Source organism: Tiliqua scincoides, chromosome 2 (genome assembly GCF_035046505.1).
Source record: "Tiliqua scincoides isolate rTilSci1 chromosome 2, rTilSci1.hap2, whole genome shotgun sequence".
Lineage (NCBI taxonomy): Eukaryota > Metazoa > Chordata > Lepidosauria > Squamata > Scincidae > Tiliqua > Tiliqua scincoides.
In genome coordinates this window covers 144,611,340-144,626,676 of record NC_089822.1, presented here as the reverse complement: position 1 = coordinate 144,626,676, position 15,337 = coordinate 144,611,340, and the positions used below count along the sequence as shown (strand labels likewise).

At 44.1% G+C, this 15,337-nt stretch overlaps 2 protein-coding genes across 5 annotated transcripts in view; both read right to left on the bottom strand.

Moving 5' to 3' along the window:
• Positions 1-209, bottom strand: part of ARSG (arylsulfatase G) — a 128,713-nt gene extending 128,504 nt beyond the window's left edge. For both annotated transcript variants that reach the window (XM_066613763.1, XM_066613764.1), the window contains exon 1: positions 66-209. The gene's annotated coding sequence lies outside the window, so the exon portion shown is untranslated. The remainder of the gene's footprint in view (positions 1-65) is intronic.
• AMZ2 (archaelysin family metallopeptidase 2) overlaps positions 1-15,337 on the bottom strand; it is a 38,896-nt gene that overhangs the window by 8,833 nt on the left and 14,726 nt on the right. For 2 of the 3 annotated variants that reach the window (XM_066613769.1, XM_066613770.1), the window contains exons 6-7: positions 14,611-14,787; positions 10,860-11,019 (exon numbers count right to left, since the gene is read on the bottom strand). In XM_066613769.1, the coding sequence (XP_066469866.1) occupies positions 10,873-11,019; positions 14,611-14,787 (324 nt within the window). In that variant the 3' untranslated portion in view covers positions 10,860-10,872. Of the gene's footprint in view, positions 1-10,855; positions 11,020-13,762; positions 13,876-14,610; positions 14,788-15,337 lie in introns of those variants that run through there. The other variant, XM_066613768.1, reaches the window with a different exon arrangement.

Genomic DNA, 15,337 nt, shown 5'->3' with positions numbered 1-15,337 from the left:
AGCCAGAAGGCCCACACACAAAAGCTGCCCCCCAAAGCCCCCCATTTCTTCCTTCGCTCACTCACGCGTCAACGCCGCAGTTCGCCCCTCTGCTCTCGCTGGCCACGGTGCCGCACGCATGACGGCACGTGTGTACACGGCCCCGTGGCCCAATGGGGATGCGCCGAGCACTGGCCGCCTCCCACCCCAAGAAAAGCACAGCGGGCGGGCTCCCAGACTCCGCCCTGCTTGCAGAAAGTTCAGAGGCGGGACGGGGGGGGGGCAGAAAAGCCACTGGAGATGCGCTGGGGCAGGCAAGCTTTCCTGGTGCTCCCAGCAGCCTGGCCTCCATACCATTTGTCTAAGCCAGGGCAGCTCACCTTCTCCATGTCAGACCACAGCAGCAATGATGAGCGTCAAAGTGTCTCTGACAATGGACGGCATGCAGGGATTTTCAACCTTTTGCATCTCATGGCACACTGACAAGGCACTAAAATGGTCAAGGCACACCATCGGTTTTTTGACCACTGACAAGGCAAGCTGTGCTGCCGGTGGGGGTTTCACATCCCCCAATGGCCTACTAAGTGACCCTCTCCCAAATTTCCAAGGCACACCGGGGAGCCATTTGCACCACACCAATGTGCCATGCATGGCACAGTGGTAGAAAATGGCCGAGGAAGCGGTCAGGACCTCTGGCCTGCAGGTCACAAACACATACAATCCTTTTCCATGCATACCAGTTCTGTTATCCTGTTCAGCACTGGAGGCTCCCTAAGTCATTTGGTGGGCCACTGTGAGATACAGGAAGCTGGACTAGATGGGCCTATGGCCTATTGCCTGATCCAGTGGGGCTGTTCTTATGTTCTTAAGCACTATACTTAAGGCTACATTCCTCTACACTAGCGATTTTCAACCTTATTCATCTCATAGCACACTGACAACGCACTAAAATATTCAAGGCACAGTATCAGTTTTTTGAGAATTGACAAGGCACACCACACTGCCAGCAGGGGCTTGCATCACCCAGTAGCCCTTCTAACAAATGATCCTCCCCAAGCTCCTTCGGCATACCTGCAGACTATCCAGGGCACACCAGTGCGCCATGGCACAGTCACTGAAAATAGCTGCTTTACACACTTACTTAGGAGGAAACCTTAGTTCCTATATGGGTAGGGCTCGCTTCAGAGTAGACATGCCTAAGATGGTACTGCACATGGTTACTGAATAAACTGTATGGGCTGGGGTGCATGGTCCACACACAGTAATTCACAAAGCAAATTGTGGAAGAGAAAGTGCCACATTAACATCAGAGTCTGACACCTGCTTTCAGAGCTTCTCATGCTGTTCCAGTGGAAATAGCATATTTAGTACATCCAATGTGACCAATAAAACCAAGGCCCCTCCAAGACCTACTTTTTCTCCATCAACAGCAGGTCTCTTCCCCAAAGCAATGATACAATTTTAACACTTTCATGTTTCAAAACAAAAGCAACAAAAATTGCTTTGACAATGAAAAGCCATCCTTGAAAAACCAATGCAGCGCCCTGTCCTTCCACAGAAGGACTTCCAGGTGCATCAGGTTTTCGGCTGCTTAATTAACTGCTGTGGGTGATGTAGAACATGGCAAGCAGAAAATGAATATTTGAAGCATGGAAATGACAAAGAGAAGAAGAGTTGTGCCCTTTCTTCCTCCCCCCCCCCCCAATCGACACCTGGAAACAGCACCTTCTGACCTGAACAGACCATTGGGAAGTATTTGCAGTACTTCCATTTGTGCTTGACTTTTCCTATGGAACTCTACTGATAGGACTCAGAAGCTCTCTGCAAGAGCATGGGTTTTGTCTTGTCTCTGAGACTGCAGGGATACTAAACCAGCATCCAGTAATAAAATAAAATAAACCCAGAAATACCAACGCTTCATAAAAGAACATCACATAGAATTATAAACCAAGTCCAGTATTTTTCTAGAACAGCATACCTGAAATAAAAGGCAGCAACCTAGAGTCATTAGAAAATGGAAGATTTTTAGATTGAGAGCCCTTTGGGGACAGGGAACTGTTTCTGTATTTATTTAGCTATGTAAACCGCTTTATGAATCATCGCAGACACTCACCTATAAGTCAATCCCACAGATAAGTCGAGGGCAGGTTTTGAGCCAACAATCATGGAATTTTCTATGACCCTCGGAAAAGTTGGGGGTTAAACTTAGGGGGGTGTCTGACTATAGTTTGATTTTACCCAAGGCCAGATCCTGACAAATAACCCACCACTAATTGTTACCTAAGAACTGTAGTCTCTAATTTATTAAAAACATAGTAAAAGATCATAAGATACATTTTTATTCTTTTTAAATTCTGGTCTTCACCACCTTTTTGTAAACACTGTCAGAGTAAGTGCACTGTAAACAGGTGTACTGCACAGGTGGTTCCCAACCTGTTATTCATGTACTCCCAGGGACACTCAACAGGACCTTTAGGGGTGCTTGAAAAAGAATGGAATAATGGCAGAAAAAGGCAGGTCATGCTCCAGAATGCCTTGCAAGACAGGAATGCCTTGCAAGGACCAGCAAGGCAGGAAGGGAGGTAGCTAGTTGGCTGTGAAAGCCCCACCAATAGCTAGTTTTTGGTCATCAATTCATGTATGAACCAGTGATTGAAAAACAGCACAGTAAAAAAGCTGAAACATAACATGGAAAGTGATCGATCACCGAGAATTTCTCTGCACACTTCTGGTGCAAAACAGTGCAAAGGCAGAGTCTTCTGTTCTTCAAACAGATGAAAAGAGAAAATACTGTGATAAATACATGAAATCTGGGCTTTCATATGGAGGAGATGAGGGCTTGTATTATTAATTACAAACATTTTACTAATATGAAGGGTACAATTTATGGAAATGGGCTGCCAAGGGATATGCAAGTGAAAAAAGTTGGGAACCACTGCAGGAGATCCATGAATCAAATCTACCTTTAAGGTGTCTGGTGTGTTAAGCCAGAACTTCTACATACAACCCATAACACATAACTGAGAGTGTGCAATTCAATTCACAGCAGAGAGATACAGCTGCATATATTTGCAACCCTTTTTACTCAGAAGTAGACCCACTGCTTTCCATGGGTGTTATTCTTAAATAATGGTGCACTATTTAATTGTAGCCTGGGACTTTGTTTCAAATGGAAAGAGGATCCCATCCTGGTGTTGAAAAAACAGACCTGCAGAACAGGCTGCAGCAGAAGGAAGGCGAATAAAAGGTTAACTTTGGCTGGAATTTCCCAGTTGCTGTAGAAACAAATGATCTCTTTGGTGCCTGCTTGCTGCTTGAGAAACAAAACTTTTCAGAGTTGAAAGTCTCTGCCCTCTGATTGACCCGGAGATAAGGTGAAGTGATAATTTGAGCTTGATTATTTGGCAAAAATTTTAGCTACTATAGGCGAGTATCTATGGTACTTTTTGTTGAAATGTGGTATATTAATACTATTAAAGGATAAAAACAATAATAATGGCAGCCAGAGTTCCCTTGAGAAAAGCCATAGCAAGCCAAGCAGAACCACAAGCCCTTTCTACACCAAGGCAGAGCAACTGTTACTATCAGTGGTATTTTTGGTCTCCTTGACCTCATGAACACAAAGGAAGCAAAAACAATTCTGCTACAGATTTAGAAACATGTTTTTCTTCTGATTTCTAAGCCAATTATATGGCATTTAATTTTTTGTTTAATACTCTGGTCTTCAATTTCACACCAAACTAATTTTACCTTGCAAAAAAACATGTTTGCATGGTTTTGAATTTACACAGACACACAAAAGTCTGGAGGCATACTTATTACCTTGGGGGCATATCAGGGATGTATTATTCGGCAATGTGTTTGGTATTATTGGTACTCCTGCCATTTGAACATGTGGACAGGAGTGTTAGTGTCTTTTGTCTTATGAGGCTGTACACAGCTTTCGGGTCTTGCATTTTGAGTTAAGACTCATGTTTCCACAATTTCAGCTTTGGACAGATGCAAGGTGGGGTCCCTGCCCTAGCACTGTGGACAGAAAATGAACTAAACTCTCCAGTCCCATGTCACTTTCATATAGGAGCACAAATGTTATTGCACTATCTAAATACTTCATAGTGGGGGGGGGGGGCGCAGTACTTCTGGCCAGGCAGCAATGGTGCAGGGTAGAGGTTAGTACCCTTGCACTAATGCAAGATTGCTTAGCATCTTAATCAGCTCAGGGCCCAATCCTATCCAATTTTCCAGTGCCAGTGCAACTGTGCTAATGGGGCATGCACTGCATCTTGTAGTGGGGCAGCAGTCACGGAGGCCTCCTTAAAGTATGGAAACATTTGTTCCCTTACCATGGAGCTGCATTGTAGTTGTACTGGAGCTGGAAAATTGGATAGGATTGGGCCACCAGTTGTTCTTTCATATTAGAATAAAACTAGAATCATCAAGCATATGCAAATTAACAAAGTTTAGCAAGGTTTACTCCCAAGACAGTATACAAAAGATTGCAGCCTCAAGGTGGAACCACACATTATTTCAGGAAACACCTTCCCAAATGGAAGGAGGATGCCTGTATGGCTTCTGCTGTTATGTTGACATAGCTTTAGGGAACAAAGAGTGAGTACACACCTCAAGCATTGCTACCCAATGTGGAGGGAGGGTATCTACTTTCAAGTTTAAAATTAGATGATCTGATCATGGATCTCCTCTGTCTGTTCTGTCCCTTAGGCTGAAATCCTATCCAGACTTACTGGGAGCAAGCCCCACAGAATATAATGGGACTGACTTCTGAATAGATATGCATCGGTCTGGGCCAGGGGTCGGCAACCTTAAACACTCAAAGAGCCATTTGGTCCCGTTTTCCGGAGGAAAAAAAAACCTCAGGAGCCACAAAACCCTTTTGACATCTAAAATGAAGATAATACTGCATATATAGTTTGTTTTTTTTACCTTTATGCTCTTATAGGTCCCATTTTTATAATGTAGCCCCCTCTTGTAGCTTTTAGTTAGTTTTGTCATACATTCTTGTCCTGTGTTTTCAGACGCCTGGTCCTCTATGGTGTTTTGCCTGATTCCAAGGCCATTCTCTGCCTGGAGAATTATGCCCACTTTAAGCAAATTAGCTCCCCTTCTTTCCCCCAACAAATGACCCTGGTTCTGCCCTGCACTCCTGCTGGACCCCACCTCCAGGGTAGCTCGCCTGTTCAACCTACAGAGGTCCTCTCTCCTGCCAGCAGCCTCCCGCCACTACAACAGATCCTTGGTCCTCAGCAGGTCTTGGGTACAGCAGCCACACTTCAAACTCCAGTGTCTCCAGCAGTCTGTTAGTCACAAAGTCAGTCAGAGTATCCAGGGCAGAGTCCAAAGTCAATAAGCCAAGTCACAGTCCAAGGTCAGATTCTAAAGTCAGTCAGTCAGAGTATCCAAGTCAAAGTCAATAAGCCCAGTCAACCTCCTCTCCAACCCACACCCCTCTTCCTGCCTCAGGTGCTCCTTATATCCCTGAGGGCCCTATTGCCTTCAAGTGGCTGCAGCTGTGCAGCACACTCTGCTGGATGCCCAGGCCTTACCCTTAAAGGGGCCACTGCTGACACCACATCTACCTCCTCACCAGATCTTCCAGGATTCTAATACATATGGCAGTTATGACATCTGCTTATCTTACATGGATACTAAAGAACTCCCCCCACCTTCCAGAAACACCCTGCTGGAAGGAAAAAAGGACACAGACTCCAGAGGTGGGGAAGAGAAGAAGGGGGGAGCAGCCACAGGGCAGCTTCTGCCCTGCCTGCCATCCTGCCCTCTCTCACTCAGGCTGCAACCCTCTCCACACTATCCTGGGAGTAAGCCCCATTGACTACAATGGGACTTCTGAGCAGACAAGTTGGTTAGAGCTCTCAGGTTGCAGTCCTCTCCACACTTTCCTGGGAGGAAGCCTCACTGACTACTTGTGAATAGACCTGCATAGGAGGGGGCTGAGGCTGCAGCCCTCTACACCTTCCTGGGAGGAAGCCCCACTGACTACAGCTTACTTGTGAGTAGACCTGCACAGGAGGAGGCTGAGGCTACAGCCCTCCACACATTCCTTGGTGCAGCCCAGGGACTACATCCGGGCTTGCTCTCGAACAGACCTGTGCGGGCTCCCACTGGCTCCAAGGCTGCCTTCCTAGGCACCCTTTCCTGGGAGTAAGCTTCATCCGCTGTAGTAGACACACAGGATGTCTTACAACTGAGTAGACACACAGGATGTCTCCTCAGCTGTGGAGGAAAAGCCTCTCCCTGCACTGAGTGGGGACCTGCTCAGGGAAAGGCAGGCTGCAAGGGCTCACAATGGCTGAGAAGGAGGGAGGCTCAGGATTTGCTGGTGGTCTGCCAGTGAAGGGCCCTGAGCCATTCCAACTGAAAAAGCCAGGAGCCTGCTGGATGCTGATTGGCTGAGCCTGCTGGAGAGTTGGGGAAGGGAAAAACAGGGAGCTTAAGCCTGCAGAGAGGGCAAAATTGAAAAGGGAAACCAATGCTGGGCAGGTGGGGGTGAAGGGAGAGGAGGGCAGTGAGCTCAGGGGGCGGAGGGAAGCAGCTTGCCCTCCCAACACAGGTGCCTCCTGTTACCCCTTTTGCCACTTTCACCGGGAGGAGACGCAGCAGACAGCTGAAAGAGCCACATGTGGCTCTAGAGCCGCAGGTTGCCGACCCCTGGTCTGGGCCCTTAGGGTGGCAGCTCTTTGACATATATACCTTACCTGTCAGGTGCTGTAGTGAAAAGGAAATAATAGTCATAGCAATGGTCATTATATTTAGGTACCTTCACAATTTAGAATCCTATAAACCCATGTTGCCCTGTCCTTCTCTCATGCAAACAATAAATGATTTAGGGTGCAATCCTAACCAATTTTCCAGCACCAAGGGAGGGGCAATGCAATTCCAAGGTAAGGGAACAAACATTCCCTTACCTTGAGGAGGCCTCTGTGATTGCTTCCCAACTGCAGGATGCAGCACAGACCCCACTGGCACAGCTATGCCAGTGCTGAAAAGCTGGTTAGGATTGCGCCTTTAGACTTTCATAATACAGTCTTAACTGACAATATGCAAGATTCCAATGTGAGGCACACAATGTTCTGAAATGAAGAAAAGTCAACCATTAACCTTGAAAATTGTGCACGCTGGGAAATCTGACCTATTTGAGTAGCAAACAGAACAAGTTTGCTTAAATGGCAAATAGGCAAGGAATTGTGCTAACAGGATTATAGTGAGAAATGGAATTATTATGAGACCCTGGTAACAGTAATTATTTCACACAACAGGACATTAAAAGGATCACACATATATCTCAATAATTTTTTTTCATTAACACATTCAGGTTCTTTTAATTCCTGTTCCATTTTCAAATGCATCTTTGTCAAGACTGAGTCAGTCTTGATAAATAAAGTCAGTACTCCTCCGGCCTCACATGGAGACATGTTCAGAGCTAGGGTTCTTTGTTTTGGGATTTGTACAAGGGACCAAGGTTTAACAATGAATGGAAATCCAGGTGTTCACTGCACAGGAAATGAATCTACTGTATCTGCACAGGAAATGAGTCTACTGTATCTCTATCTTATGAGCAAGGCTGAAAACCCCAATGAGAGAACCAATTAAAGCTTTAGTTTATTATTCCATGAGAACCTCTTTTAATTGGTGAGGCTGAAAGCTAAAGGGCAATTTTTTCATTTTATGAGGCTACTTTGATTCTGGCATGTTATTGTTACAGAAGGAAAGGCCATTTTAAATAGTTTCATTCTACCTTAACCAATGGCCCAATCCTATCTGGGCTTTTCACTGCCGGAACCTGTGTTCTGGCAGTGCAAGGCCTTGTAGGAGCACAAAAGCTGGGCCGTCATCACATGCTTCTGGGCTACTGCTGCAAACAGGCAGAGGTGCAGCCAGTGCAGCAGGAGCTCCAAAAGGCACCACACTGTTGGCAAGATGATGGCGGGGAGCAGAAGGTTCAGTGGCATTTCAGGGTAGGAGGAGTGTGGACGGGCAGGGAGCATCTGGAGGGGATGGATCTTGGCAGCAAATGTACTCAGCAAATCCTATCCCCAACTTCTCAGCCTGCCCCCTTTCTCTCTTCAGACTTACACCAAATACATAGCTACTGTGTGTCCAAAAAGTCCCATAGGCAGCCAGAAGGCTGTTTTTTATACCCCTGGATAGTCTTCTGATTGTTCCCTCCACCACAAACATTGGATGCAGCATGTGCTCCTTAACCACAGCTGCATCATCATCTTTGGTGGGGGATATGACTGGGCTGCAAGAGCAGCAGATTTTGTTTATAAGTTACTTTATACTCTGTTCAAACAGGCACCTTTGAGGCTGGGGTATTTATTTTTATGTTGTTGCTGTTAATGTTAATATACCACTTTTCAACAAAAGAAAAGTTCACAAAGAGGTTTACACAGAAAATCAGATAATTAAATGGTTCTCTGTCCCAAAAAGGGCTCACAATCTAAAAAGATGCACCAGCAAAAAGACACCATGCTGGAGTAAAGATGGATAGTTACTTCTCCTGTGAAATGTAAGAGGAGCACCACTTAAGTATCATTAATTATTCACCTGCCTTTTAACTGGTTAATGAATCAAAACGTTTTACAGCCCTAAAGAGGTCATCTTTAAAATCCAGTGCACCCAAACCTTTTCTCTCCTCACAGCTATTTTCTGAGTTTTTATATTTTGTTACACTCTTATTTGTTTTTACTGATGCTCTTGGTTTTTTTGTAATTGCTGCTATTGTTTTTTTTAATGCTTTTTGTATTAGCTTTGAGTCCCTAATAAGAGAAAGGCAAGACATGATGATCTACTCATGTTAATTAACCCATTTCTGCCCAGCCCACAGGACCAGGCACAGTTTCTGCCCGCAACTTCATCCCTGTTGCGTATACGCAACATTGGTCAGAAATGGCTTAAGGAAGACTCCCACTACCCTCAAATAAAAGACTCCCCAGTCCTAAAAGCAATTGAACTGCATTACATCATTGGATTATAGACTGTGAAAGTTGAAAAAACAATGGAGATCACATAGTTCAATCCTCTGCTCAGTGTAGGCAGCTGCTACAATATTCTTGACAGTCTCTGACTGAAAACTTCTGGAGAACCCACTACTGCCCAAAGCAGACTGTTCTGGTGTTGGACATTGTTAGGACATCCTTACAGTTAAGGACTCCTTCCTCATGTTGAGCTTAAATCTACTGTCCTGTTGTTTCAACCCACTGGATCTAGTCCTGCCCTGAGGATCCACAGAGAATGTCCACCCCTTCTACATGACAGCCCTCCATATACTTGAAGACAGCAAAAATATCTCCCTTTAGTTTTCTCTTCTCCGGGCTAAACATAACAAGCTTATTTAACAATGCCTCACTGGACTTTGTTTCTAGACCCCTCATCATTTAGTTGTCCTCCTCTGAATCCATTCCTACTTATAAATGTCTGTCATAGAATGTGGCACCTAGAAATGGACAAAGTATTCCAGTTAGGCCTGTGAGATGACAAGCTGCACCTGCTGAAATTCCCTCTCCTATTCAATTGTTAAAGGTCCAGAATCCCTAAAGTTGAAAGTCTGACAACCCCTGATCTAATCAATATATTTGTACACTTCACTGTATGCCAGAGAGTCACAGCTGCTTGTTTCAGAATCTTAGGCTTGAAAGGTAGGTAAGCACTATGCCAGGGGTGTCCAAAGTTTTTGTCAGGAGGGCCACATCATCTCTCTGACACAGTGTCAGGGGAAAAAAGAATTAATTACATTTAAAATTTGAATAAATTTACATAAGTTACATAAATGAATATATTAAAGATGAACTTACAGGTCCAGCCTACTTATACACGGATTTTTTATACGCAGATTTGACTCAACATGAATGGCCCCTGCAAATGAGAAAGAATGTGCTGATCCCTGGAGAAGGGGAAAAATGCATCCCTTTAAAATCAGCTTTAAAAACTGAACAGTCCTTTAACAATAGCCTCCTTAATGTGAGAGAGAGAGAGAGTCTCAATTAGTAAAATAAATTAGTCTCAACCTGTATATGAAGGAATGAAGGTCTTGCAATAACTCAAGGCCTATAAAAGGCCTTGCACAAAGCAAGGTTAGCCTTTCCTTTGCTGCTGCTACTGCATCACAGACATGAAACAGCAAGCAGTTGAGAGAGCCCTCATCCCACAGCTCATATGAGAGGTCAAACAGTCACCCTCATGCTGAGAGCAGTTGCATCGGGCCAGTGTGGGCTCCAGAAAGTCTCTGGAGGGCCAGAGGCTCATTGGAGACTGGGGACTCCCTGGGGGCTGCATTGAGAGTCCTTGAGAGCTGCAAGTGGCCCCAGGGCTGGGATTTGGGCACCCCTGCACTATGCTATAAAAGATAATAGACAAATAGACCATTGTCTATTTTGTCAAATCAAAATCTCTACACATGAACCAGAACAGATGTTTGATGTATGTTCTGCGATGGTTTTAAAATGAAAAACCAATAATGCTTTATGGAGCTGCATCCAGTGTTTTGGAACAAAAGGCAACCCTTCAAAGTTAAGGACATAGGGAAATTCTCACAGAAACAATAGGTTAAGCTTTGAGTAACGTGTTTTCATTTTAACACAGCAGGGAATACAGTGGGTTGCATCCATACATTAAGCCATTGGAAGTTCCCTCTATGACCCACAGGAACATTCTCCTCATGCAAGCGGTATTTTCACTCATAGAAGAACAGTCCCTTACACAAGCAGAATGCTTCATCAAATCATAGAGGGCGTTTCCAACCGCAGAACTCTGTTAAACATGTAGCTACAACCCACTAAGTTTACTGTCATCATGATAGGTGTAACACCCCTATAAATAAGAGAGTTCCCTTTGATGCCACTTACTTATGCAAGGATTTTATTTCTGCAGGACATCTAGGCATTTGGCAATCCAGTCATAGCTTTCTTTAAATGTTGCCACAGGTTTCTGTAAACCTAGACTTGCTCCATCACAGAGTTCAGGTTTTGTTCCACTTGTCTCATCCTCCATCCACCTCTGCAGCGCCTAGAAGAAATACAAACTCTGAGTGGAAGCTTTATGTAAAATAGATGTGAAGGATAAGAACAGATAACATAAACCATCTGGTTTAGCATAGAGGCATAATTCTAGATGAAAAATGACTTCCTTTTGCACATATCTCAGGCTACAGTTTCTTCCAGGGACTAACAGCACAATTCTATGCATGTCTTTGAAGTCAATCTCATTATGCTCAATGAACTTTACAATAAGAAAGTATATACAGGACCACAGCCTCAAGTCTCCTTACTCATTTATTCTTTAAAGATGAGGGAGGACAAAAAGAAGCAAAGGAACAAACTACAGAAATGGCTAGTGCAGATTCCAAATGGCTGATGCAGAAACAAGACTTTTGCCCCAGGGTAAGAGAACAAAAGTGCCCTTATCATGAGGTGATCTGGCTCTTCTGCAGGATGCAGCTGCATTGGTGGGAGCCATTTCAGTTAGGACTGGGCTGCTTAAGTTATGACATTCGTAACCAAAGTGACACCATTGCTATGAACTCTTTGATTTTTTTATTAACCAGTTTCTGGTAGAAGTGGTTTTACAGAAAAATAGCATTGCAAGATGCCTGTGTATGAGGGCATGTATGAGAGAGAGATTATGTCAGCAATACATTTCTAAACAAAAATGAGGGCTACAGTGGCTCTCCCTCGAGGGACCAATGTTGCAAAAACTCCTTGCAAGTCACAAGGTCAGGAGATGAAAGGGGGTGAGGGAAAGCTGAGAAAGCAGGACCCACAACTTCTCTTTGTGACACCATTGAAGAAATCCAGTTTATGCCAGTCCTGATGTTGCAAGGTTGAAAGAAAGCAACACAAAAGACTCGGTACTCAGGAGTGAAAGTTTGCAGGTTTTTATTTCATTGCATGCAATGGGCACCCACGGGACTACTGTCCAAAGCATGGGAGCAAATCTCAATGGTGTCCTGACCAATTTATACAATTTCTGGTTCTTTGTCTCAAATCTAGACATCCCATTGCCTGAAATTTTACATCAGAGATGGGACAAAAACCTAATAGGTTACAGATAAGGTACAATTTGCAATACAGGTGGAGTTTCACCTTAAAACCTAATACGATTTATCCAGGCTAAATAACATGGTCATAATTTAAGCCAATTATACAGATTGTTTTGACAAGTTTAGAATAACATCATTAGTATAGAAGACTCAGACTGTCTCTACCTAGCACATCCTTATCTGCATTCCTTTCCTATGTGCTAGTATAAACATCGAGAAACCTTGAGAGGCTCTCTGCAAAGTTAAGTCTTTTGGTCCTTAAGAGTCTTAAAAGTTTTATTAAAACCAAGCAGCCTTTTTAGTCTCCAATGGCCTGCTTCTATGATTAGCATATGATTATTATGTCCCCTTATATGTGGGTTACAGGTTACTTTGTCTCAATATTGCATATGTGTGCTTTTTGCTCTAAAAGTGTAAAAGTATAAAGGTTACAGAGTTTTCCTGATGGACACAGGTGTGTTTTAACTTTTGCCAAGGCGTGAACGCTTATCTCCAGCAGTTGCCTGGTACTGTTATCTTTTGGCCTTCCACACCTGTTGCTTTAACATAAACACTGTGGGGCCCAGTTTGCAAAGCCAAAGTTTTCTGTAACACAGCAAAGCAGCTTTTGGTACCTTTTAGAGAAGCCTATAATTCTTTGCTTTTGTGACCACTGTGGCCTTTACATATGGGTTACAGTTTGAGGGCAAGGGCTACTGTGTGTTACTGATGATGCCCACCCCAGGGGACCAGTATTTCAAAGCAGGAGGAGAAGCCAAAAAGAGAGGGTTGCAGCAAAAGGCACCATCCAACGGTATAAGATAGGGATGGCCACCTGCGGCACATGTGCCACTAGTGGCACGCAGACACTTTCTAAGTGGCACACACCAAGTTGCCATATATTTTTGAAAAAAAAACACATTTAAATAATAACAAAGAAAGCACTGCAACAGTTTACAATTTGCTTGATTTATTTGCTACTCATTACACAGCATACCCCAAGTTTTTAATGCTGCAATAGACACACTAAGGGCAGCCACAGCTACTCTGCTTGATTTGCACGAGTTGAAAATGGGGAGAAAGGCGGGAAAAGAAGGATGGACAGGAGAGAAAGCCAATAGGGCAAATGCAAATGAGCTGCATTCCACTAACTGTGCCACCACCAGCTGTGTCTAACTGTGCCGTCACCAGCACAGGTGACAGAAATGGCATCAAGAAATAGGGCCTTCTCGGTGGTGGCCCCCCGCCTGTGTAATTTCCACCTTCTGGAATTGAGAACAATTAACTCTCTTGAGTCTTTTCGGTGGGGTCTTAAGACTATTTTATTCAGGGAAGTTTTTTTATGCTGACACTGGGTGGCTAAAATACATGAATGTATTTTAATCAAGATCCATGCTTATTGTGTTTTGTTGTTTTCATTGTTTTTATCATATATATCAATGTTTTTAGTATTGTTTTATTGAACATAAGAACATTCAAAGAGACCCACTGGATCAGGCCAAAAGCCCATCTAGTCCAGCTTCCTGTATCTCACAGCAGTCCACCAGATGCCTCAGGAAGCACACAACACAAGAGACCTGCAATCTCCCTTGCATCTGGCATTCCTACTTTTAAAACAAAGGTAGTCTTTTGTTTTATTTGTAAGCCACCTTGAGTGTCCTTAGCAGGGTAGAAAGGCGGAGGGGGTATAAATGCAATCAATCAATCAAAACTGGCGGGTCACTCGCTTACCCGAGAAAGCCAGTATTGGTGAAGTGCTGAAGAGGTGAGGGGTGGGCTGTAGAAGGTGTGGGGGGACAAGAGGGGCAGTGCAGAGTTGGCCAGCAAAGCCCAGGTGGCCCAGCCTGGTGGAGAAAAATAACAAGAGTACCATCTTCAGGAAAATCATCCACAAAGAGATATCAGCTAAGATCATCATTGAGAATGAGAAGGTGGGTAGGCAGATGGGGGCTGAGCTGCGCAGAGGGCAATGAATGCACATATGGACCTTGGAACAAGACCTGCTGGGCTGAACTGAAGGTCCAAGCAGGCTGCCTTTATGGCCTCGTCAGCACTCAGCCAGGTGTCTTTGGAAAGCCCCAAATAGGCAACAGCACTCCCATGTATCTTGCTCTGTACCTTCTGATACTCGAAGGTATACTGCCCTTGAACTTGGAAGCTCTATTTAGCTATCATGGTAATTACTAAAAGATGGAGCAGCATGTTCAAAATTCTCTACAAAAAGTGGCACATGGTGTGCTGTGTGTTGGCCATCCCTGGTTTAAGACAAGGTATTGAAGTAAGCCAGCAGAAACTGGCTCTCTCCTGCTGCAGGACAGCAATTCCATCAAATGCATAGCAATCAGCTAACTGTGGTAAATATGAGGAAGAAAGCAAAATAGAGGGGGGGAGAGAGGATGAATGGACAAAGAACACTTTCCATCTTGTTGTTCTCCAAACTTAATTTGCACGACCATCTCAGTGTTGCAACTGTGACTGTTGAGCCAGGAAACCGTATGTTAGTAAGGTGCGAGATCAGAAAGGATGCATAAATCCATTCTGTATGGCCCAGTGTTCTGTTGAAAACAGCCTCTTAGTACCTTGTATCTTTCTGTAATCTTGAAGCCTAGGGCAGACTGCAGCTTGCGTAGGCAAATGGGGCAAAGGTCCAGTGGACGTCGATCGGATTCCTCCAGGTGATTAGACCCCTGCATAACACACTGCAACCACTGGCAGTGATGGAGCCCAAAGATGTGCCCAATCTCGTGAGTCAAGGTCTGAAACACAGATATAGCCAAATTTTTAAAAAGTAAAAAATGAGTTCTGTCTAAGGGCGTGATATGGTTGGCCTTAACTAACTCAAGGTGCACACTTTCTGTCTGGCATCATTTTGGGGGTGGAGAAAAGGAGATAACCTTTCAATGGTTAAAGGACTTAGCAAATTCTTGCTCTGCCACAGAACTGATAAAAACAGTTCTGTAGCCACACTTGCTACAGAACTTGGTTTGTTAACTGTAACAGCAGTATTATTCTTTTCAGAGTATTAAGATTTTAATCATCAGGAGTTTATACTAGAAGAAATGAGAACCGAGTTCACTATTCTTGTTTTATTCCTTTTTTCTTTCCTGTTTCTGTGACATATACTAAGTTAAAATGTAAGATTTAGTTCAAAGATGGAAGTGTTGCTAAAGTACTTTCACACAGACCTATACTTTAGGAATTTACTGGCGCAATCCTAACCAATTTTCCAGCACTGGGGTAAGGGCAATGCAGCTCTGAGATAAGGGAACAAACATTCCTTTACCTTGAGGAGGCTTCTGTGACTGC